The sequence below is a fragment of the Silurus meridionalis genome, chromosome 7, assembly GCF_014805685.1.
Source record: "Silurus meridionalis isolate SWU-2019-XX chromosome 7, ASM1480568v1, whole genome shotgun sequence".
Classification (NCBI taxonomy): Eukaryota; Metazoa; Chordata; class Actinopteri; order Siluriformes; family Siluridae; genus Silurus; species Silurus meridionalis.
Window position 1 is genome coordinate 14728413 of NC_060890.1, and position 24591 is coordinate 14753003.

At 38.0% G+C, this 24591-nt stretch overlaps 1 protein-coding gene across 1 annotated transcript in view; it reads left to right on the forward strand.

Annotated features, from left to right (window-relative positions):
- The window catches only part of ndst2b (N-deacetylase/N-sulfotransferase (heparan glucosaminyl) 2b), a 51163-nt gene extending 26864 nt beyond the window's left edge, over window positions 1-24299 (forward strand). Inside the window, exons 2-14 of the mRNA XM_046853855.1 lie at window positions 15742-17075; window positions 17762-17849; window positions 17971-18125; window positions 18278-18463; window positions 19175-19303; window positions 19420-19602; window positions 19769-19865; window positions 20239-20362; window positions 21063-21237; window positions 21380-21550; window positions 22215-22321; window positions 22429-22531; window positions 23036-24299. Of these exons, the coding sequence (XP_046709811.1) occupies window positions 16053-17075; window positions 17762-17849; window positions 17971-18125; window positions 18278-18463; window positions 19175-19303; window positions 19420-19602; window positions 19769-19865; window positions 20239-20362; window positions 21063-21237; window positions 21380-21550; window positions 22215-22321; window positions 22429-22531; window positions 23036-23161 (2667 nt within the window). The 5' untranslated portion in view covers window positions 15742-16052 and the 3' untranslated portion in view covers window positions 23162-24299. The remainder of the gene's footprint in view (window positions 1-15741; window positions 17076-17761; window positions 17850-17970; window positions 18126-18277; window positions 18464-19174; window positions 19304-19419; window positions 19603-19768; window positions 19866-20238; window positions 20363-21062; window positions 21238-21379; window positions 21551-22214; window positions 22322-22428; window positions 22532-23035) is intronic.
- The last annotated feature ends 292 nt before the right edge of the window (window positions 24300-24591 follow it).

Consider the following 24591-nt stretch of genomic DNA (forward strand, 5'->3'; position numbering starts at 1 on the left):
TTTGGATGAGCTTATGCCCACTGTAGCCTCAGATTTCTGTTTTTGCCCAGTAGAACCTGTGCTTCTTTTACTGTAACGCATCCACCTAAAAAGGTGACAGGAGACATTAACTGTAGCCCTTGACCCGTATTGTCATATTCATTGTGTTATTTTAATTTACTTGCAAAAGGCTCGATGTAAAGTGGGTTTTAGGAACAGACTGTTTTAGGGCAGATGTTTAGAACAAAGTGTAAAAATGAAGGGGAAAAAAAGAGTAGTTCACACTGTGGCAGATGTACACAAAGTGTTAGTGTGAAATTTCACAGCTACCTAAAAATTCTACCTAAAAAAAAGGTCAGCGCTAAAGGTTTGAGGCTTGAGCACATCTTAGTGGATGGGAATCATTACCACTCGCCTATGACTGGTTTCACATCAGTTAATTTTCTCATTAAATGCTGGTCTATTGGATGTGACAGTAACTATTGTGTCTCTTGTTCTCTAGACGATGGGGGCCATTACCACACACCACATTAATAATCGACTTCAATATTTCTAGATGTGAACAGAGAGAAGGAATGCATTCCAAATGGATCAGATTGATTTTGTATGCGTCTACCTCTCGATTGCATTAAATGTCCGATTTTTCAAAAAGATGGAGAACCCCTGGTGCTCTGCTACAGGAGCACCCTTCTCAGTGTTGTCATGGAGACAGACTTAAGCTGCTCTGTGATGCCAGTATTGTGTTAGCATCAATCCTCTCTTATGTGATGGCCATTATCAATTTTGCTCTAGATCAATTTGCATTGTTGGAATTTAAAATAAAGGGTTAATTCTGACCTTCCTGTCACATCAGCTTCAGGGGGAATAAATATTGCATTGAACAGGACTCATAAACTATTAAACTACGTGACTATGTAGTTAAAGTTCGACCAACTTTTAACTCCTGCGTTAATAGCAGTTACTTTTGAATATAATAGTACTTTAACTCCACAACACACCAGACCCTGAGTAAATGTTGCTGGGTTTCTGTGCCTCCTGCAGAAGTGGGCAGTGAGCTGAATTCAGAGAACGTGTCTCTCCAGTCTCAACAGGGGTCATTACTCTAGCGTACTCTGAGTGAAATGGGAGGGCAGGACTGTTTGGCCTTTTGCACAGTGTGTGCACTGTTAACAAATTCTCTACAGACATGAATCAGTGACAGGAGATAATGTGGAGGCAGTGGGGGAGTTTGTAAAAGTTCATAGAGATTTGATCCATAAGACAGGGCATAAAAATGTAAGAGTAGAATTTTAGATCTTACTTGGACTTTCTGGAGATTGATTTTTCTGGGTATTCTGGATAGGTTTTCTAAAACATTGATTGGCCTCAGTAAATTGGCAGTAGCTGTTTTTTTTTTTTTGCATGAATGTGTGTTTTATATAGTTCACTGCAAAAGACTGCTGTACCATCCAGGATAGATTTCTTCTGATAGATTCTGGCAATCACCATAATCTTTTGGCAGTACAGCAGAAAAGTGTACACCTTATAGGTGTTTAAATCTTGAAAATACTATAGCCATCTGTGGCCTGGAGTACAAGAAGGCTAAATTGGCCCATCACTCAGTTTGGGAAGAATGACATATAGTTTTCTCCTGTCTTTATGAAGTGACAGTAGCCAATCGTAGGTGTCATTGAGCTCAAGTGTGTAGAACCGGGTGAATAGAGCTTTCTTCTGGGCATGTTTCTATGCTGCACTGTGACAGCATGGACAGAAATTCTTAAAGATTCACTCTTTTAGAGAAAGTATATGCAATTCCTCACCTTCCAATAGCAGGTGGGTGGGAAATGGCCATATTATGGAGAAAATGGGGGAAATAAAAAAAAAAAAAAAAGCTGATTTGTGTTACTGTAAAAAAAAATCGGACAATAGATCAGAGTACAAATAGCAGTAATATCTTTATCTCCAGATACAGTTGAATACCAAATTCAAACACTAACTAATCTCTCTGAAGTCAGTGAGATAATTGGATTTTGCTCTTGGGCATTTTTCATACATCTGAAGGAAAGTACAAAGATATTTTGTTGATTAAAATTATAAAACATTAAAGCATTGAATAATTGTGACTTAATGTTGGAGATACTGAGTGACTGTCATTTTAGTCATGGCCAATTAGCCCTTGTACAAACTGGAAAACAAAGACAGAAATTCTGACTTTCCTGAGCTAGCAGGACATTCCTCTCCCCTCGATTATCTAATCTTGTAGCAGAGAATATTGCATCATTGGTTAATATCTGATTATGAAAGTGAATTGTGCAGAGTAGAGCATAACCCATGCCTTCACCAGAATCTGAGCTGACGGGTGTAAAAGTGTCCTGCCTTTGTTTTTCTCTTCATATCATATCCTCAAGTGTTTCCTGCCCCACATGGTCCAGGTCCCTGCAGCATTCATGGTTTTTCATTCATTTTATTTTTATTTTAACTATATACAAGTAGATACGGAAGGTATCACTTTGACCAGCTGTTTTTTTTATTCCCTTCAATTCTTAAGTTCTTTAAAGCTGCTTTGAGACAATGTCCACTGTGAAAAGCGCTATAGAAATAAACTTAAACTTGAACTTTTTTTTAATTACAGTAGATTAGAGGGCATGCCAGACTTCTAAACTCTAAGCAAAAAGTCCTAACTGACTACAGTATATGTGAAATACTAAATGGCCACTGTTGCCAATGGCATATAATGTACTATAAACTATGGTATAAATCTCTTTTTTTTTAATTGCTAACATAAAAGCGAAGTTTATGGTATACTTAAACTGTCAGTTCTCCCTTCTGTCTCTGTGGCAAAAGCCATCTCACACTTGAGCAGATCACATTTTGAAAAGTCTCTTGGGCTGATCGTCAGCCTTTACTCATGACACTTGTTTTGATGAAAAATGCCTTCAGTACATATTGTGTTTGCTCTCTCTAGATTCTGACAGAGCACAGGGACCAACGCCTACTGAGCACTGCCCTTTTAATTGACAATTCTTTTCTCTCAACTTATTCATCCTCAGTGGGGGGTCTTTAGTCTCTGCACAGGAGCTATTCAGCATTTCATTGATATTTCATTATGGCTGGTTCGCCATATTGATGAAGGTATTTGTAGCTTTTTCTGTCTTGTAAATTTCCATTACATACGGACTCGTGAGACATTAGATGAAATACATCTTCAGGCCAACATGATGCTTAAATGCACCATAGCATAGATTCTACAAGATTCCTTTTTCTTATTAAATAAAATAAAGTACACAACATGCTTTTCAGATTTGAATAGATTTATATAGACTTTATTCTTCTTATGTCTTGCTCAAAAAAAAGACATTAAACCTAAAACAAAAGCAGTGTGGGCTTGAATTTAACATGCTTCTGAAGGCCTCTTGATGGCCAGTGTGGAATGAGACACTTTTTAATATGAAATTAATTAAGGTCTTGGTGTGAGACATGGTGTGATGCTACACACAATACTTCAACATTTGGTGTTCATTTGTTCTTATGGGGATATGAACCTAAATCATGCCAGCAGAAATGCATGCCCTCCACAGAATAATAGATCCACAGCGTAGGAGTCAAGCACTCAGGCCTGTATGAGGCACTCACCCACTTGTCAAGAGTATGGCGAAGGATGACTCATCTGATCATATCACTTTTTTCTGCCATTTCCACAGTTGTGGACGCACTGTTCTTGCTGACAGAATGATCACGCTCCTGTCCTGACATTTTTAGTTGCTATTTTGTTTTCCTTACTATATCCCCTTATTCCTTACATTGTCCCCTTATCAGTCATTGATTGTTCACTTCTGACCACAATTTACAAACTTATCTACCAATGTCTATCATTTATAACGTAATCTAACGGTTCAATGCTATTGAAAGACTTTTGAGCAGTCTTTTCTGACTGAAGCGTCTGTCAGATGGCATCAATAACAAGCCCACTACCAAATTTGCATGGATCTTTTGCTCTTTCCATTTTAGTCCAAAATCATTGTCAGCTGATCCTGAATAGCATTTGGGTACCACAAAGCATAACAGCATGTTTATTGCTCAAATGTAAAATACGGTGCAACTGTCAAATTTTTTTTCCAATTAATCCTTGCATTTTATTCTTTAGGTTGTAACCATAAATAAATCAATTGATTATTTAAAAAAACATTTAAAAAAAGACTGTTAATGTCCAAAGTATGTTGTATTATCAACCAGGATTAATATCTGGCCACTGAAAATCGTTGGTATAAAACAATCTTTAAAGCTTTTAAAGTTTTAGTAGCTTTTGTGTATCACTGAAATTAGAGTTGCAACATATTTATCAGAACCTATATATCACAAGATCTCAAATAGGTTACATTTAATAACCTTTTTAAGAAATGATCTGGTATCCAAATGTCCAAAGGATGATGTACTGGTATTGCAGAAGCTTGCACCATGCGAAAGAACCATTGCCCCTCTCATGTCTATCAGGGAGTGGATTTTTTCCATAAATTATGTACTAGTGTGATATATTAAAACAAAACAAAAATAGAAATTTGCTCAAATTAGTGCAACTCAATTTGGTTTTCTGCATATTGTAATTAAAATATATAGTAATATAAATTGAATATGCTATTCTTGTGACATGATTAGTAACCAAACATAATTACTACTACTGAAAGAATATAATACGGACTAACTGAAAGAATATGAGTGCATACAGTATGCTCACTAACAGACCATGTAAAAATGGACTAAGCAATCATTTGTATGAAGACAATGTGATAGTCAATAGTCTTCAAATGCTGCATGCTAATCCTCTCACACTCAGCTATAAGTAATGAAAGTAAGCATGTTTTCAAAGGCTCACCATTTAGAGCTGGTTCATTTTTCAATGCTTTTCTTTTTCATTTTATCAGCATAAAGCACTGACCTTCAAATACTGTCTGTTAACAAAGCTGTGATTTGAATTCTCCTAGTGTGCTGAATGGCCAGAGATCCCAATCCACTGATGTAGCCGAGCCGTGATAATGGGCCTGTTTCTGCCTTTTCCCCACTGCTCTTTAACATTCAGCACTGCTGTAGTCTGGACCTTTTTCCACCCCTTTGTCTCAAAAGGAAATCAATTGTTTTTAATGAAGGAGATTCTTTGGCATCTAGATGAAGAGGAGAGAACAATAGCTTATGGCCAAATCATTTTCTGTAATCAAACTGTCATGAAGTGCTCTTTCTGAAACTCTGGCATCGATCGTTCTCAGATGAATGATGCTTTCAGGTGTGGTTTTGAATTAAAAGCCCATATAAGCACATGAGGTTGAGCTGTCATCTGTTTGCTTTTCTATAAATATTCATTTCTTTTTATTCATCTGTTTTTTGCCTTATACTAAATCTAGATGCTGCTGTATGCTCTTACTCCCATTTTCTTCACAGATGGAATTTTAATTTGAATGGAATGTACCAGTATTATTTTCCCTCCAAAACGAGCAGCTCCTAGCATTCACGTGTGGTTAGGGCACTCTGCGAATGTTAGGTTTATAATATATATTACAGTGAATGTTTTATAGCTGCGTTTATCTCTGGTAATGTTGTAACAAATTGCAATGCTTGACATTTATGGCTTGTTAAAATGTTTGCTGTGAAAGGAAGAGCTTTACAACTCTCTAAAACATTATCACTTGACAAAGTCCCAGACTTAACATTCAAATAAAATTGGCTTCATGGCTTTAGGTACAGTAGCTAATAACTCAAGCTGGAAAACATCCAACTTGCCTTTAATTTACAATGCACACTGTAACTTTGTTTTTCCAGTGAGTCTTAATGTATTCAGGTCCTGAGAGGATTTCCTGTTAGGATTCCTTCATTTCCTTGTAGTTTTTCATCAGTGCCATCGGCTTCTCTTTTATTTTCTGAGTCCCTGGCTGTGCAGAACTCATAGTGCGAGAGCATAAACAATTACCCAGGGTGCACCACAATACTGGCCTCTATTCCTTCCCATTGTTAGGGGATATAAAGTCGAATGTGTGACATTCCAAAACACAAAGACACACAGAATTGCATTCAGCCAAAGGTTTTTTTCACCCATACACTTTTTTCCACACAATTTGCTAGCATTTCCCTTTCTTTTTCTTATACTGTTTTATTATTGTCTTCCCATTTTTTTTTTATTGTATTCTCTAAATTCAATGTGTGGCCTTTGGGTTTACACTGTATTTGATTAGCAATAACCATGGTAAATTATCTTGATATAATAATCAATAATTATATAAAAACCCAATTTGCCTTTATCCTCCTGGGCATGGAATTCACAGGTTGTTGCTGGGATCCTCTTCCACTCGTCCATAATGACATCATGGAGCTGCTGGATGTTAGACACCTGGAGCTTCTCCGCCTTCCGATTGAAGGTGCTCAATAGGGTTCAGGTCTGGAGACATACCTGGCCACTCCATCACCTTCACCTTTAGCAAGACAGTTGTCTTCTTATTGGTGTGTTTGGGTTTCTGATGGGAGGGCATCATCTTCTGCTTCAGAATGTTGCAATACATGTTGGAATCTATGTTTCCCTCAATAAACCGTAGCTCCCCAGTACCAGCAGCACTCATGCAGCCCCAGACCATGATGCTACCACCACCATGCTTGACTGTAGGCAAGTCACAATTTTTTTGGTCTCCTTACCAAGACATTGCCATACATGAACACCATCTGAGCCAAACAAGTTTATCTTAGTCTCATCAGACCACAGGACATGGTTCCAGTAATTCATGCTCTTGGACAGGTTGCTTCAGCAAACTGTTTGCTGGCTTTCTTTTAAACCAGCTTTAGAAGAAGCTTCCTTCTGGGACGATGGCCATGCAAACCGACTTGTTGCAGTGTTCGGAGTATGGTCTGAGCACTGACAAGCAGACCTCCTGCTGCAGCTACCTTTTAAGCAATGCTGGCATCACTCATGCGTCTGTTTTTTGAAGCCAGCTTTTGTACCTGACGCACAGCACGAGCACTTAACTTCTTTGATCGACCATTGCGAGATCTGTTTCGAGTGGAACCCGTCTTGGAAAACCTCTGTATGGCCCTGGCCACTGTACTGCAATGTTTTCAGTTTCAGGGTGTTAGTAATCTTCTTATAGCTCGGCCATCATTGTGGAGAGCAACAATTCCAATTCTCAAATCTTTAAGAGAGTTCTCTGCCATGAGGTGCCATGTTGAACATCCAGTGGTCAGTATAAGAGAATTGTTCTAAAAGGACCAAATTTAAACTGCTCTAATACAAGAATCACAAATTTGTATGCTCCTGTCAAACAGTCAAAAACATAAACATTATAAGTAGGACATGTGGCTTTGCATAGTTACACGATGTACAGCTGTTATCACTAAGGGTGTACTCACTTTTGTTGCCAGTTATTTTGACAATAATGTCTGTATGTTGAGTTATTTTCAGAGGACAGTAGATCTATACTGCTATACAATCTGCTACTCTTAATTATTGTCCCTTGAGAAGACATATTAAAATGGTTGCAGAAATGTTAGATGTGTTTTGTGAGATACTGTGTGTGTGTGTGTGTGTGTGTGTGTGTGTGTGTGTGTGTGTGTGTGTGCGCACAATATGCACTAATTTTATTAATGCAGCACGCGTTTCTTTTTGACCATTTTTATTACAATTATAATGAAATATTAAAAAGGCAACACACAATTATTCCCAACAAAAAAAAAGATTGATAAAAAGATAATTATTATAAAAGAAATGATTTTTTGTAAAAAAAATTTTTTTACCAAACATTTGTTTTACTGATGCACCAAGTCTCATATAAAGCATCAAAATCCGCCATAATGCACATGTCCGGCAATTAAAACCATCCGTGTGGAAACATAGCAAAAGGTCAGTTTGGTGTCCTGATGATTTACGTAATTTAAAACACCATAATTTCTTTAAAACATTTACAAGAATAGTTTGTATTCATGCTCTGCGTTAAGTTTTTTATAACTTATAAAAGTTATAAAAAAATCTAAAAAAGTATTAATTTAGGGTACATTTGGAATAAATAAAAATCAGATTAAGATTAAATTGGGATTAATCCCAAATTAACTCATGACAATCATGCGATTAATCGCGATTAAATTTTTTTATTGATTGACAGCCCTAATATAAAAACATTTATACATACACACACGCACACATGCACACACACACACACGTGTTAAAAATCTGTTAAAATCTGAGTTTACTTAGGAACATATAAATTAGCAGATCACAAGTTTAGTCTCCGCCTCGCACTTTGAGCGAGACGGATCAAAGTTATTATAATTTTTTTATTATTATAATAATTAAACTTGAAAACATGCACAACAATGCCAGGGATTAAAAAAAACAACAGCAACAAAAAAACTATAGTTAGCGGAATGTGTATGTGGCTACTCACTCTGTACCGGAAATAAGTTTTGTTTTGCGCTTGCATGAAAACGCAAAAAAATCCTTAGCGCTAGCTGCTAACCAGGAATTAGTTAGCGGCTAATGTGTTATGGATGAACATTTTATGTTCAGCTTCAAGAATTTTTTTTATACAGTGGTACCTCTGAATACGAATGCCCCAGAATACGTATAATTCAGTATACGAATCGAAATTTATGATAATGTTCTTATCGGTTTATAAATAAAAATTTAGAATAAAAATCATCCAAATCTCGTGGGCTAAAATTCGAAGGGAAGATGGTTCTTCTGTACCACGTCACCATGCTCTCCTACGCATCTTACGCTCTCTGTTACGTTAATACTCATCACTGAACAGTATTGCATACACTGAGTGTAAAAAAAAAAAGTGTATAAAAAAAGATAACAGTGATTCGGATATGCCCGATATTATAGTGGAAGGAGATTAGTCTCCTCCCAAACAATAATTCTTCCTCCTTCTTCTCCGAACCTCATCTCCATCATGCCAGCATTCACTCTTCTCAAAGGTAAAGTACTCAGTAAAGACAATGATGTAGATGTTAACGCACCATTATTAAATGCTAAAAACTAAATAATATTAGTGCATATTGGTTGTATTTTTATGTATATAATAATTTTTGGGGTCGTTCGGAACAAATTATCCCACTTTACATTATTCCTTATAGGGTAATTCGTATCAGAATACGAATATTTCAGAGTGCGAATCGTGTTCCGGAACGAATTTAATTCGTGTTCTGAGGTACCACTGTATATTCTCAAAAGATTTCTGTTTATTTATTTTATATATATATATATATATATATATATATATATATATATATATATATATATATATATATATATAAATGTGTGTGTGTGTGTGTGTATATATGTGTGTGTGTGTGTGTATGTACTGTATGTATGTGTATATATATACCGTATTTTTCGGACTATAAGCTGCTACTTTTTTCCCACGTTTTGAACCCCGCAGCTTAAACAACGAAGCGGCTAATTTTCCTGGGTTTTTCCCGGTTTCATAAACTTCAAGCCAAAAAACTGAACCCCAAAACATTTGACCAAAGAAATTTCCGAACAGAAACGAAAAAACGCACCTCACCTGTGTTCTGAGCTGTACGGCATCGGGAGAAAAAACTTCCATCGGGTGATTTTTAAACGCACGAAGAAATAGTTGTGAAAGGAAGGAGGAAGACAGTGAACAATGACTTTCTTGGTCGGCTACTGTTTAGATACAAGCCGTTGTAATGCGTTGAGTCTGGGTGAAGGGAGAGCTCGCTACTGGCATGCTATTCCCAAAATACCGCTATGCTCCTAAAGGAAGCGCAACATATTTCACCCGTCTTTCGTTAAAGCCTGTGTAAAGTACATTAGTACTTTACACAGACTGCGGCTTATTAGTACATTAGTACATTAGACTGCGGCTTATAGACAGGTGCGGCTTATTTATGTTAAAAATAAAAATATTTGTAAAATTCAGTGGGTGCGGCTTATATATGGGTGCGCTTTATAGTCCGGAAATTACGGTATGTATATATGAAATGTGTGTGTATGTAGTATATATCTCATTCAATCTCATGGCTTCCTGTGTTTTTACTTCTTTCAGTCTTTCTGTCTCTGACAGTAGTCACCACCATACTTTCTGATCCCTTTAAAAACCTGATTTAGAAATGGCTTGATTGATAGGCAGGATTGTTGCAGGGCCCCCATGTGTTCTGGTAGATGTTTTGAGTCACATGCCACATAGATCTCAATCCTGTCTTGAACCTCATATGATCCTGTGCCTGAGAAAGAATGTTTTTGCTATTTTTGTTCACACTGTGGACTGGCAGCCTGAATATGTGTAAATATTTGTAAGTTGTGTTTAAATTGTGTTCAGGACAATGGAAAGAGAAGGAAAAAAGAAAGAAGAGACAGTCTGTCAGGAATTCTTTGTGGGTAATGAGTAGTGACAGCTCTTAATAACTGTTTGTGTGTATGTGTGTGTGTGTGTGTGTGTGTGTGTGTGTGTGTGTGTGTGTGTGTGTGTGTGTGTGTGTTGTGTGAGAGAGTGTTTTGCAAACTGGACCTGACAAGAGTCTAGGGTGTTTTTTTTGCTGGCGATTTTACTTTGACCAATAACTGTAATGATCGCAGACTAGAAAAGAAATCAGGTTTAAACTGTGTAAAGCCATAAATACAGCGTTCTATGACCTTGACTCGAGGTTTGCCTGTGAACATGCTGGCAGAGCAACTGATCGCCTGCTGCTAAAAGATCCTCAAGAGACCTTCTATCATTTCTAAATTTATAATACTTGTTTCTGTCTGGTCTAAATGTGTAATATAGCGTAATGGTTCACTGATATGTTTTTCAAGTCAACAACAAAATTGATATAGCACTTCAGCCACATGATATTTCTGTTCTGCTTGTCATATTTTGGATTGTATTTCTGGGAATGTTGAATAAAGAAAATGCAAACAGTCTACAAACTAACAGAAATGATAAAGTTACACAAGGATGAAGTCACAAGAATATAGAAAGGTGTGCGGCCAGCATCAGTAAAATTATGTTGAGTCCAACATACTGATGTCAGCTTTAAAATGCTTGTCAGACAAACAAGGCAACAAATGCAGTTTGACAGGTTTTTAATAATCCAGGAAATCAAAATGAGAATGAGACTCAAAAGGCTAAGGATTAACAAAAAAAACAGAAACAGATTCATATCCAGGATAGCAATTACTAAACAAAGGCTTGTCTGGTGAAAATCAACAAAGAGTTAAACTTTGTAATTACATGTGAACATATAGGTGTGTCTGTGATTGCATTTGAGTCCCAGTGTATGCAATCAGTAATTGGCTGACTGTGAATGTGAGAGTGTATATAGTGGAGTTTTATGTATTCTGAAAACTGTACTTTTGTGTTGATTCCTGTGTAAACATGACAATCTTATACTATGAACTTTCGTTTGATATCTAAATAATACTACATACATGAGTATATAACTAGTTCTGTGCAGTGTTAAGGAATGCACTTATTTCACAGAGCTACGTTAAATATAGTGCTTTGTAATGGGTAATGGCTTAAATGCAATTTAGACTAAAGACTGAATAACAATTTCTTTGACAAAAATGCAAATAGTGTTATTCATTGGAACATCCAAAGAACACTGCACATTAAGTGGGAGGATGCACCCCAGTGCAAAGCGCTTAGTCACTGTGTGTTTGTGTGTGTGTCTAGATGGTTAGCAGCAGCAGGAGCTCTAATGAAGAAGAGCCATTTGTTTAAGGGGCACTAGGAGTCATTTTTCTCCAGAGGAATGGAAATGTTTTGACATTAACAGTCAAATTATGGCAACACATCCTGCTTGGGAAGGAAGTGACAAAAGCCTGCACTCTCCGGGTTAAACTCACACATTCCCTTACTTGCTTCCTCCCTTATACCCCCAACCTAACCTCATTCACTTTTAAATAGGCTGCTAAACAACACTTTCTGTCTCTCTCATTCAAGCATACACATTGCAGCTCTTTCTTTCCCGCTTAATACTCACTCTCACTGTCCTTTCATCCCCTTCCTTCGCTCTTTTGTACCCCTGGCTCCCTTTTCATAGGCACCGTTCAGAACCTGATCTCTGAGCTAATGAAGTGCTATTTAACCCAAATCCTTCATTGTTAAATATTTATTCTTGGTAAATGAGGGAGATTATCTTTGAGCAGCTTTGCATCAGAGAAGACAAAAAGGCTGCAATAACCCTCTCTCCTGTGTGGAAGACATCTCCTGACTTCAGTTTTATAAGGTTGTGTTGTGCAAAGAGCAGTTCTGAGGGTATGAGGCATTCAAAATCTGGGACATCTCAGTGTGCAGAACTGTGGGATAGATTAATCCACATTTATAGTTCAAAAAGAATAATTTTAAAAGAGCTTCAAATGTACACACGATCAAAATCCAGAAGCATTTTTAGGGATTATAGCGTTATCAGCAGCCGCTTAGAGGTAGGCTGACTTAGAGCCTGCATCTCCTAGTGATCCTTGGACACAGGGGATCCGTCTCTCATCTTCCAAAACGTTTTGCGTCAAAGGGAATTCCCTAAGAGCTAATATTTTAAAATCGAGCCAAGGGCCCAGATCTTAGAAATCTTGATGTAGTTTATATCTTTGGATAACATTACATGATGACAACACAGCAACAACAGTAAGGGTGTTGCTTTAGTGCAAGGTGTGTTTTTTAAAGGTAAACAGTGAATTTGGTGGAAGCCAGATAAAGGCACCCATTTTAAACACATAATAAATGCATAAACAAAGCTTAAGTCATTGCATAAGCAGCAATTCCTAAATGCTAAAATAATCAAATCTGACTTTAAATGACAAACTGTATGTAATAATTACAATCACGTGGATTATAGACTGAAAGGGTAGATAAATAAATAGCTACGGAAAAATACAACGAAATGTTTTGGCTCAATGTTTTATTCACACCAATATAATATAAAGCAGTGATCATGTGTCAAGACAGTTCAAATAAAGATAATATATTGAACAGAAAAATGTATCAAGATTACGTGCTGAGTTTGCTTGAAACAAAGTGAGGATATAAACTTATAGTATAGTCCTCTCTTCTTCGTTCAGCTTTCTAATCCAGGCTGTGACACAACACAGTCCTGCTTCTACCAGACATCTGTAAGAGCCTTTGAAAAGGCCCCTGTGTCTGAAAGATGAACTCATGCTGACATTTGCTGTATTTAAAGAACGTGTCAAAGCCTGCTGCCCAAAGGTTTAACATAATAAGGGGCTATAAAGTTTGCTAGAATGACTTGTGGTAAAACATGGTGATGGTGGAACCCCAGTGTTTTTTCAAAAAGTCATAGTGGACAGAAGGAAGGTTTTCATGCACAAGTTTACTGTTGTAAGCAATTTGGTGACACAGCCAGATCGGCAGCTAATGATTGAGGGAACTGCTTATGACCAGCTTTTTAAATAGTCTTGGGTGCATACTGTAGATGTGTAGATGCTCCGTCAAGTTCCAGCATGTTGATCCTGTAGCATTAGTACATGTACAAGTGTTCTGACAGGACCACAATGTGTTGACAAGACAACAGATTGTAATACAGAAACACAATATTTCTTAGAGTTTTAAAAATTAAAAGGAAAATCTGTTTCTTTTTTTTTTATTTGCAACATTAAAAACAGATCAGAAATATACAGAGGTTAAACAGACAGTACTAAGTTTTCAAATTAGCTCCTCTGTAATAGATATTTAATGTTAAATCTTCGTTAACAGTGAACAGTTTACATATACAGGATTTTTTTAAAAGCATTTAGCTTTCTATACTGGACATTCCTGTGCATAAGTTTTTTTGGTATTGCATTATTAAAGCCAGAGTTTAAACTAAAAGATAGCATAAGATAAACTATACTCAAATCTGATCTGTGAGGGAAAAATTCCAAATAGATTTTTTGGTGTTCTTCTTCAGAATACTTATAACAGCTTGTGATAACAAAACAATAAATGTAATTTGGGTAAATTCTAGTAAAACACATAGATAATAATTTACCTAGCAATTAGTATAGGTTTGTGCCAGCCTCGTAGCTTTATAAATGGCAGTGTGTCAAGATTTATCACTAAAGTGTGTAAGTGTCTTATCTGTATACAGTTTGCTGTCCTTACATTACCTGAATATAATGTTTGCACTAAAGGGTATCTTACACCTCCTGTCTATCTTTAAATCAGAGGAGATATTTCAGAGTGCTGATGGCATCCAACACTCATACAGACAGATTCCTGTGTGTCTGTCTCGCTCTGGGAGAATAGAACAGATAAATAGAATGGAGAAAAATGACACACAGGAGAAAATCACACTTCATGCAGTAGCCAGGAGAAACACTCAATTGGAAATGTGAGTGTTGTCTTGCATTATTTTAGGATAACAAGTCTGCAGGTATTCTTCTATGCCACCGACTCTCCCCAGGCTGAACTGATTGTATTTGGTTCATTGGAGCAGCATTCTAGGACCCTTGTGCCACAGTGTGGCTACAAGTAGCATTACACTTTTATTAAAGTGGCTGCCTCTGTTATGCACACCATGAAAGAGGTGTTCTGAGTCATCACACATCACTCCTGAGAACAGGGAGGATGGGAACTCTGTAACTGTATTTATCTGAGTATAAGCCCAGGCTAAATCTACACTGCTGACTAAATGGTGTCATGTATATACACCATAATTCATCTTGCTATGGTTTTTAGAGATTAAAAATGTCATATCAAAGACAGTTGTGCTTAATGTTTCAGGCTTATGCCACATTTCAGAAGTACGGGATGAGATTTTCTTACTGTGAGACCTTGATGCAACTTCTGGAGCTAACTTATATGTATATATAATATTACATAACTCCCATTTAGAGAATGTTCCTCTTCTTTCTCAAGCCATTGAATTTTGCCACAGTAGTGCATCATGATGCAGAGTGCATCATACTGTATCACACTTTCTGTGGTATTAACACCTTCATTTGGTACACCTATTGCATGCTAAAGATTCTTGTATATATTTTTTTAATCACATCTGCCCATATGTTAGATGATCATTAAGAAATTATCAGAAATGAAGTTATTTTGAGACTTTAAAAAGGCACTGACAAGCCGCAAGTCATCGTGTGTGTGCCCATGTGTGTAATCCAGTGGAAAACTCAGCAGATGGCCCACTCTCATTTCCCTGTGAGGGGCCAGAGTTGCCTTGGTATGTTGCCATGTTCTCAGGAGAAAGACGCAGGCAGGCTTTTAGCACCAGGAAGGTTGGGAGAGTGAAACTACCTACTGAGGTTACTATATTTATCAGCTTTTAGTCCGAATGACATCTTATGCCAAGCAGACCTAAAATTAAACAGTGTCTACATTTTATAACTGATGTGAATTAAAGTTTAAATTTAAATTCAGATAGACTTTAATTTTAGGCCACAATCTATGATTTTTTCTCTACACGGGTAAATAGAATATATAATACTAACATCGCAGGTTAAACATTTCTAATCTGGGGTTATTTTATTTTATTTTATTTATTTATTTATTTTTTACATATGAGCATATTTGGAAAACATTATCGAATCAGCAATAATGTATTGTAATGCTCAAGAAAACGATCATAAAAAGTCAGTAGTGCAGTGTTCCAGAAGCAGAGAGACATTATTTTTATTACATGTGGGTGTGTACACATTATCATTTAATTCCATGTCTTATGTTAGACTTGAATATTATTACGTATGATAACATTTTCTAAATGGGCTCTGTAATAAGGATTACATTTTGTATTTGCTTCACTTTTCTCTCTGTTTTTCATATTCTCATCCCCTCCTCCTCAATCTTTCCCTCTTTCTGTTACCAGGCCACCAGCGCTGTGCATCTTTAGCTTCATCAATGTATCCATTGTTCAATCAGATGAATGACCCACCAGAAGAACATAGATGAAAAAGAAGCAGACATCCCATAGACTGATCTTTTAACATCTGGAGCTTGGGGTGCTTTCATAAATCTGTTTTCTGTATCCAGGGGAAAAAAGGAGGAGCGGCAAAGCTGTCGCTAGCTATGGGTGCCATGGTCACCTAGACGCAATGTCTGTGTCTTAGACCAAGACTTGGTTCTTTCTCTTCCTCAAGATTGTTAGGTGCTCTTCCTAAAATCCTGGCCCTGCTAGCCATGGCTGGTGTGAGGAAGTTAACTCGTGCTGTGCGCCAGCAGGGCCTACACCGTCTGGTTTTGGCACTTATACTCTTCTGCCTGCTGTCCATGGCCTACCTGGCCTACCATGTTAGTGGTGGTCCTAAGATCAAGGAAGCGCCTCCTCTGCCACTGGGGGAATGTGTGACTGCAGCTCCCATCACTGTTAGCCAACGAGCTCCTCCTTTCCTGCCCTCTGAGCTGAATCATAGATGGCAGGCATCAAGGAAGCTAGACACTTCACGCATTGAACCTGTGGTGCTACTGTTCATAGAGAGCATTTACTCACAGCTGGGTCAGGAGATTGTGGCCATCTTGGAGTCTAGCCGCTTTAGGTACCATACTGAAATTGCCCCGGGAAAAGGTGACATGCCTGCACTGGCCTGGCGGGGCAAAGGCCGCTATGCTTTAATCATCTATGAAAATCTGCTCAAGTATGTCAACCTGGACTCCTGGAACAGGCAGCTATTAGATAAGTACTGCCAGGACTATGGTGTGGGCATCATTGGTTTCTATCGTGCCAATGAAAACTCTCCATCTAGTGCCCAGCTCAGAGGATTCCCACTTTTCCTGCGTTCCAATCTTCCACTGTGGGACTATAGGATTAACCCGGCTGCTCCACTACTCTACATCACTCGGCCCAGTGAACTTGAACCTGGCTCACTCCCTGCTGATAACTGGACAACTTTCCTGTCAAACCACAGCACTTACGAGCCTGTACTGCTGGCCAGCCCCAGGCCTGCTGAGGTATCCACACATTCCATTCTTCAGAGGGTGCTGTTGGCTACTGTAATACAAGACCTGGGTCTTCATGATGGAATCCAGCGTGTGCTTTTTGGAGCAAGCCTCTCCTTTTGGCTGCATAAACTGCTGTTTGTGGACGCGGTTGGGTATTTGACAGGCAGGAGGCTGAGCCTATCTCTGGAACGATTCCTGCTTGTAGATGTGGATGACATCTTTGTTGGGAAGGAGGGGACACGCATGAAGGTGGCTGATGTGGAGGTGAGAATAAAGGCCAATACTCTTGAATGTATTTACTATGTAATGGGCTTAATAGTACACACTAGTTTAATAGATGACCGGCCACCCTGTGCATGGTAGTCTGAGCGAGCATAATAATTGGCTCTGTTTTCCGGGTGGGATAAAAGGCAGTCCTTTCCCCCTGATCATTCAGAACAGCACTAGTCTACTAGTCTCAGATATCTTTTAGCTCAAGTATACAAAATGGAGCAGTTGGCACTGTTTTGACCCAATACCCTCCCAGATGTCATGTAGCAATTGGGTGTGAATTTACTATTTTTAAACTAAGAGAAAATATAAATAGCTTTTGACCCATTTTGCATGACTAATTAGGTCATATGTAATGACACATCTACTGCATAGTTTCACAAATGTTTTCATGTCATTTGAACTTTAATATTTGATGACTGAATGGCTAATGATTAGAGCATTAATACATTGCCTAATCAATTTAATGTGATTTAATATGGATATGAGATTTTAAGACAGTCTCTGTTTTAGGATTATTCTCCTTTATTCCATCTATGGCATTTTGTATCTACCATTTTGTACACCTCCTCAGATACATTTCCTGATGAGTGTTGTATCAAATCCTCTAACAGCAGCTCCCCTTCAGCAAGTGTCACATTCACTTTGTCAGTGTGTGATAATGGCAGGGTTTTTTTTAGGCGCTGCTTCACACCCAGACTAAACTCCGTGCTCTGGTCCCCAATTTCACTTTCAACTTGGGCTTTTCCGGAAAATTTTTCCATACAGGTATGTCATAACAGAATTAAGAGTCATGTAAGATTACGATTATTTGTGTGTTCCATATTTGCTTAGTTTATTTTGTCATAAGGTTTATATTTATTTTTGCACATATATATGTATTGTTCAGGTACAGATGAGGAGGATGAAGGTGACAACACCTTGCTTAGACACAGGCAGGAATTCTGGTGGTTTCCTCACATGTGGAGCCACATGCAGCCACACCTCTTTCATAATGTTAGTGTGCTTGCAGATCAGATGAGACTTAATAAACAGTTCGCTCAGGTAAGCACCAACCACATTCACAAACACCACCATTTCCCAAACTCATGTCATATTCTCTTAAATCAGTATTATGCTTTTCTCAAGTTTATACTTCTCTTTTGCTAGCTTTCTTTCTGACTTCAACCATTTACTTTTTTTTTTTCTGTCTGTAGGAACATGGCATTCCCACTGACATGGGTTATGCTGTGGCCCCTCACCACTCAGGTGTTTACCCAGTACACAACCAGCTCTATCTGGCCTGGAAGAATGTGTGGGGCATTTCAGTGACCAGTACAGAGGAGTATCCACACCTCAGACCTGCCCGCTTCCGCAGAGGCTTCATTCACAGCGACATAAAGGTTTCTCACATAGGACATGATGTGAAGTCACATAACAAGAAACGCTTGACATATCAGCTGAACATAGTTGCACTTTGAGATAAATTCAACAGTAATTAAAATGAATTAACGCCGTTAATACATGTTAATACAGTTTTACATAGCTAGATAGATAGATAGATAGATAGATAGATAGATAGATAGATAGATAGATAGATAGATAGATAGATAGATAGATATCTCTTGCTGTTGCTTCACTAATGCGCAATTTAATGGTGTGTTTAGATAATTAATTAATTTCTATAAGTGTAGTATGTAAGCAATAAGAGACGTTTTATGTAGTCTCAATGAAAAATCAAATAACGTATAATAATAATAATAATAATAATAATAATAATGGAACATAAAAAAAATAAAAATAAAAAGTATATCTACTTTGGAAATAGTTTACAAAAATATTTCTGGGAGTAATATTTTTGGAGATATCAAATCTTAAACAAGGCTTCCTGGTTAAGATGTTTTTATAATGGAAAATTTCTTAACTGTGTTAATTTATCTTTAAATGTAAAAATGTGATGTTTGCATTCATCCAAAATACTTAATAGAGTTTGGTTATAGGTCAAAAGCAATGAAAAAGTGAACAAATAGTGAACAAAATCTGAAACATTCAAAAACTGTTGTTTTAACAGTGTTGAAATGGTACAGAATGACCCAGGCTATTTTTTTTTCCAGGTCCTCCCACGGCAGACGTGTGGCCTCTTCACACACACTATCTTCTATAAGGATTACCCAGGAGGCCCTCAAGAACTAGACAAAAGCATTCGGGGTGGAGAGCTGTTCCTTACTGTGCTTCTCAATCCGGTCAGACACACACACACACACACACACACACACACACACACACACACACAATAACATAAATAAATGTCTTCAAGCCTTACTTATCAAAGCATTACTCCTCCTTTTACTGTTCGCAGGTCAGCATTTTCATGACCCATCTCTCTAACTATGGTAATGATCGCCTGGGTCTGTACACTTTTGAGTCTCTGGTAAAGTTTGTGCAGTGCTGGACTCGCCTGCGCTTACAGACCCTACCACCCATACGCCTGGCTGAGAAATACTTCCACATCTTTCCTGATGAAAGAGACCCCCTGTGGCAGGTTTGTGCTATTACACAATCCACTCCTTAATCTTATAAATATCAGAACTTCTGTATTGTGCACTGTGCATGTGAATGTTGTGCTTTACCCTCAGATTAAACAATACCGAGTAAATAATTTTTTGGCTGTTTTTAGATTATAATGAGAATATTTTTTTGCCCCGTAGAATCCTTGTCACGATAAGAGGCATAAAGACATCTGGTCAAAAGAGAAGACCTGTGATAGGCTGCCCAAATTTCTGGTTATTGGGCCCCAGAAAACAGGTAATGCTTATCAAAACTCATTAATACATATCAAAATAATATCTAGATGTCTAAGTAGTGTCATGGATATTAATGATGTGTTTACTTACACTTATTAATGCTTGAAAGGGCCGGGCAATATGACAGTACCGATATTGTGATCAATTATATACTGTAAATGATCACAATCAGGTGTTAAATCAAGTGGAAGCTTATTGTATACAGATTTATACTAAAATGATTGGACTGCACAATATTCAAGATTGTTTTTTGCAAAAATTTATTTATTTATTTTAAAGCAATTCGCTATATTGTAAGAGATATTGTGCACCGAGTTGGTCACATCGCTCAACCCACGCAAATTCATGTATTAAAATGTTTCCTTCATCACCAGGGTCAACTGCTCTACATGCCTTTCTTTCTCTCCATCCTGCCATCACTGCCAGTTCATTCAGCCCTGCTACGTTTGAGGAGGTGCAGTTCTTTAGTGGATCAAACTACTTGCGTGGAATTGATTGGTAACCACAGATTCACTTCCCCAAGTTATTGTTTTTCTGTTTCAATACTCTGCAATTAATGATATATAAGGGATATACTGCATTCGTAGGATCCTGGGGGAATAAAAACTTCAGTGGCTTATTAAGATACTGAAAAAATTTAAGCATATTTTGTTATCAGAATACATTGTATATAACTGTTTTACAAAATCCTTGAAATTATTTTTTGCCCATATTATACAGTTTGTACAGTGATGTTCACAGGGGAGTGGGACCACTTATTAATTAAATTTGTGGACATGATAAGGGGTCTATAAAACATTAAATGTCTTGTGGCCATAAGATACACTTCTTTTCCCTCTTTATTGTATCCTGAAGATAAACAAACTTACAATAGATGTGAGGGAATTGATTGGACTATTTTGAAAACAATAAATCAGCAGAGAAGATTTTCTTATACTAGACTTTAAAAGTAAGGGTATTCAGAGTGTTTCAGTGACTGATAGCTGTCATTCCAATAACTAAAAAAATACAAATTAAATTAAATTAAATTAAATAAAAAATGGAAATGTCCTCCAAAAATCCTAGAACGTTTTCTTTCCAGAAAGGAGTGAGATCCCAGGGCATGACTTCAATGATATCTGCCTTACATATTGTGCCCTTAAAAAAAAAAACTAATTGCTAGCATGTGGAATAATTTCAGTGCCTTTTTCTGCTTCAGGTACATGGACTTTTTCCCAGTGCCCTCTAATGTGAGCACAGACTTTCTATTTGAGAAGAGTGCTAATTATTTTGACACTGAGGCTGTCCCAAAGAGAGCCGCAGCACTGCTGCCCAGAGCCAAAATCATAACCATCCTCATCAACCCAGCTGATAGAGCATACTCCTGGTACCAGGTGTGTGTGTGTGTGTGTGTGTGTGTGTGTGTGTCTGTACCCACGAGTGTGCACAGCCGTTCTGCATCCACACCTGCAGTGATTTTTTTGTTTTTTTCCCTGCTCTGTGACTCATGCAAACACTTGTGCCCTGCCTGTGCAGCATCAGAGAGCTCACCAGGATCCTGTGGCTTTAAACTACACATTCCAGCAGGTGATCGCTGCAGGTTCCTCCTCTCCTGCTGCGCTGCTCAATCTGCATCGCCGCTGCCTGCAGCCAGGATACTACAGCAGCCATTTGGAGCGCTGGCTCCATTACTACCAGTCCACTCAGGTACACACACACACATATACACACACTGGATGCATAATGATTTGGCAAAAATCATCTGCATCAAACATTTCTGATAAAAAAAATAATAATAATAATCTGTTGCTGTGATCCTGTGTATCAACTGCAATACAATTTGAGATGCAACTGAAAACTATGTTGTCCCATGTAAACCAGATTAAATGTGTATTTCTAGTCCAGTTCATTTCTATTTATTATCTATCATATCAGAATTTGTGTGTTAAAGTGTGTTGAAGTTTTTTTGGTTCCAATACACTCATATTTCTATTTTATTTGTCTCTTGTTAATCCATTGAGCCTTTTCTCTCTCTGGATTTTTCTTTACATATGCAAATAAAAGCAAAAACAGTAAGATATCAGATTATTGATATACGTGTGTAGTATAACTTCATGACTGGGGCAAAAGCTTTGTTTTTTCTTAAATGTATTAGATCGAGAAAATAATGAAACACAAGTACAGCCTTAATTTGATGTACTGTTTACATGACCATAGATTATTCACTCATTAGTGTGCATGTAGCTTGTGATTTGTCATGTAGGCTGGCAAAGAGGTCTCTTTGAAAAAAATAAAACAATAAAATAAACGCTTCTTTTCTTTTAGTGATGGTTGGTTTCGCATGACTTGCCTTTCGCTGGTCTTTTTGTAGCTTTTGATTGTTGATGGACTCCAGCTGCGGTCCAAGCCAGTGCAGGTGATGGACATCGTACAAAAGTTTCTGGGAGTTACACCTTTTAACTATACTCAGGCCCTCATGTAAGAACTACTAATTAGTGCTACTCATGTCATTTTTTTCACATTTGAAATCATTTTAAGCGTACTCTGAAGCCATTTACTGTGTGACTGTGTGTGTGTGTGTTTAGTTTTGATGAAAGCAAAGGCTTCTGGTGTCAGAGACTGGATGCAGGCCGAACACGCTGCCTGGGCAAGAGTAAAGGCAGGAAATACCCCGATATGAGCCCAGAGGTAATGTTCACTTCTCCTGCATAAATACTTTATATCCACCCTCATGCCTAGGAAGCTTTTTACAAAGACATTAATTTGGAATATGACTGTTTTATTACACCAACTCATTTATTCATTCTTTGAAAAGGTCTAAGAACAGAAGTACATTAATCAGGTCATAAGTAAATGTGACCACTTAAGAACAAGAAGGAATTAAGGGGTCATGTAATAAATACAGTTTTAATCACATTCCTAATTTATCAAAAAACTTTACTTGTAATTGAATTTATTCATTATTAAAATCTTGCAGCTTTAAACACAGGAATAGATCAGCAGGCAGTTCTGCTCAGAAAAGTAGAACAGAAACCTGGTTCATTGGGGGACACTCACATCTTTATCTATTTATATCAAGATTTATTGCACACACCTTTATCCAGGAATACGCCTGTGCTATAGAATCAGCATGTTTCCCAGTTGCCGTTGGTGGTGTGACCTTTTTCTTAATGTGCATGTGTTTGTGTGTAGACGAGGGCCTTTCTGTCTGAGCATTACAGAGAGCAGAACGTGGAGCTGTTACGGCTGTTGAAGCGCTTGGGACAACCACTACCCAGCTGGCTCCAGGATGATCTTCACAACGCCAGCTGGAGTTGACACCAAGAAGCATGAAGAATAGAAGCCTATATCGATCCCTGCTCCATGCCAGAGCACACAGTCCCGTGTCACTGCAGGACAGAGAACGTTTGATTCTCCCCGTGTCCCAACACACACACACACACTGTAGGTCCACCCAGGACAAGCGGACATCTGCAGCGTGTGTTAGTGCTCAAGCCTGGTTTTAAAGTGAGCTGAGAATCAGAATTTGTAGGAGGACTGTACATGTATTTAATTGCCAAAATAAGAAAATATGAGCTAGTTAGTTGCATTTTGGATAACTGACACACAAGCTCATTATTTGCATTGTGGGAAATGTTGTTTCACAATGTATCCTTCAGCTAATCAGTCGAATGCACAGGGTCTCGGAAACACTCAAGTAGCTAAGTGGATGTGGAATTCACAAGCTGGTCGGAGTGAGCGTTTTAAATTCTGCCAAGCAGAGAAGTATTTGAGTCTGTGTCACCGAAGATTTCAGACATTTGCTGATGTTTATAATTGTCTCGATTTGTAAATGACAGAATCTGGATGTTTCACAACCAGCTTCATACCACTGAACTAAAAACATTCCAAGGTCAGAGTACATGGCCATTGCACTTAATATTTTTTTTTTTTATATTGGATTTTTAAAAAGAAATGAAGCAGGAATGTTTCAACTACAAACAGTGGAGTTTTAGGATCAGTGATTGACTAGCATGTTTCCCAGACTGGCAGGTCACATGAATGTGTGAAGAACGTGGAACCCCTGCTGATGACTAGATATGGTTTTGTTCCAGTGTTTAATGTAATGAGGTCAGAAGTGTTTCCGACATGACTTGCCACCTCTACCCGTGCCAAACTAAACTGCTGGACTCAAATGAGGTAAACTTTGCCAAAAAACAGATGTGTTGTGTGACTGAGAGACTTGTGGGAGTTGGGGTGTGTGTGTGTGTGTGTGTGTGTGTGTGTGTGTGTGTGTGTGTGTGTGTGTGTGTGATTGTGTTTGTGAATATAAGTGAACATTTGTTGTGGTGGTTGTACTCTACATCAATACGAGTATATTCTGTTGTCTCTTTGGTCCACTTGAAATCAGGTAAAAAAAAAAAATTAAAAAAAGAACAAAATGCACATCTGCAAATAAACGCACACGACAAAGGCACTCAGGTGTGTCGGCTTCCATTTCTTAAAAAAGTGTGTAGAGTGAAGTAAGTGAAAGGGGAACGAATGTGTTATCTGTATCTTTAGCTTGCTTTATCAGATGGTAGGAGGAGCACAGAGAGGAAGGAGTTTGATTAATCACTTGCCGAAATGGGAGACTCGGCCTCCATTTCATTGCTCTCGAGTCTAGGCAGCAAGAACGGCCCTTAAATAAGTCTGCTCTGTTCCTCTGGGAGCCACAGACAGTACACTGTGTGCTGACAGGTAGATTGGAGAAATGTGTGTGTGTGTGT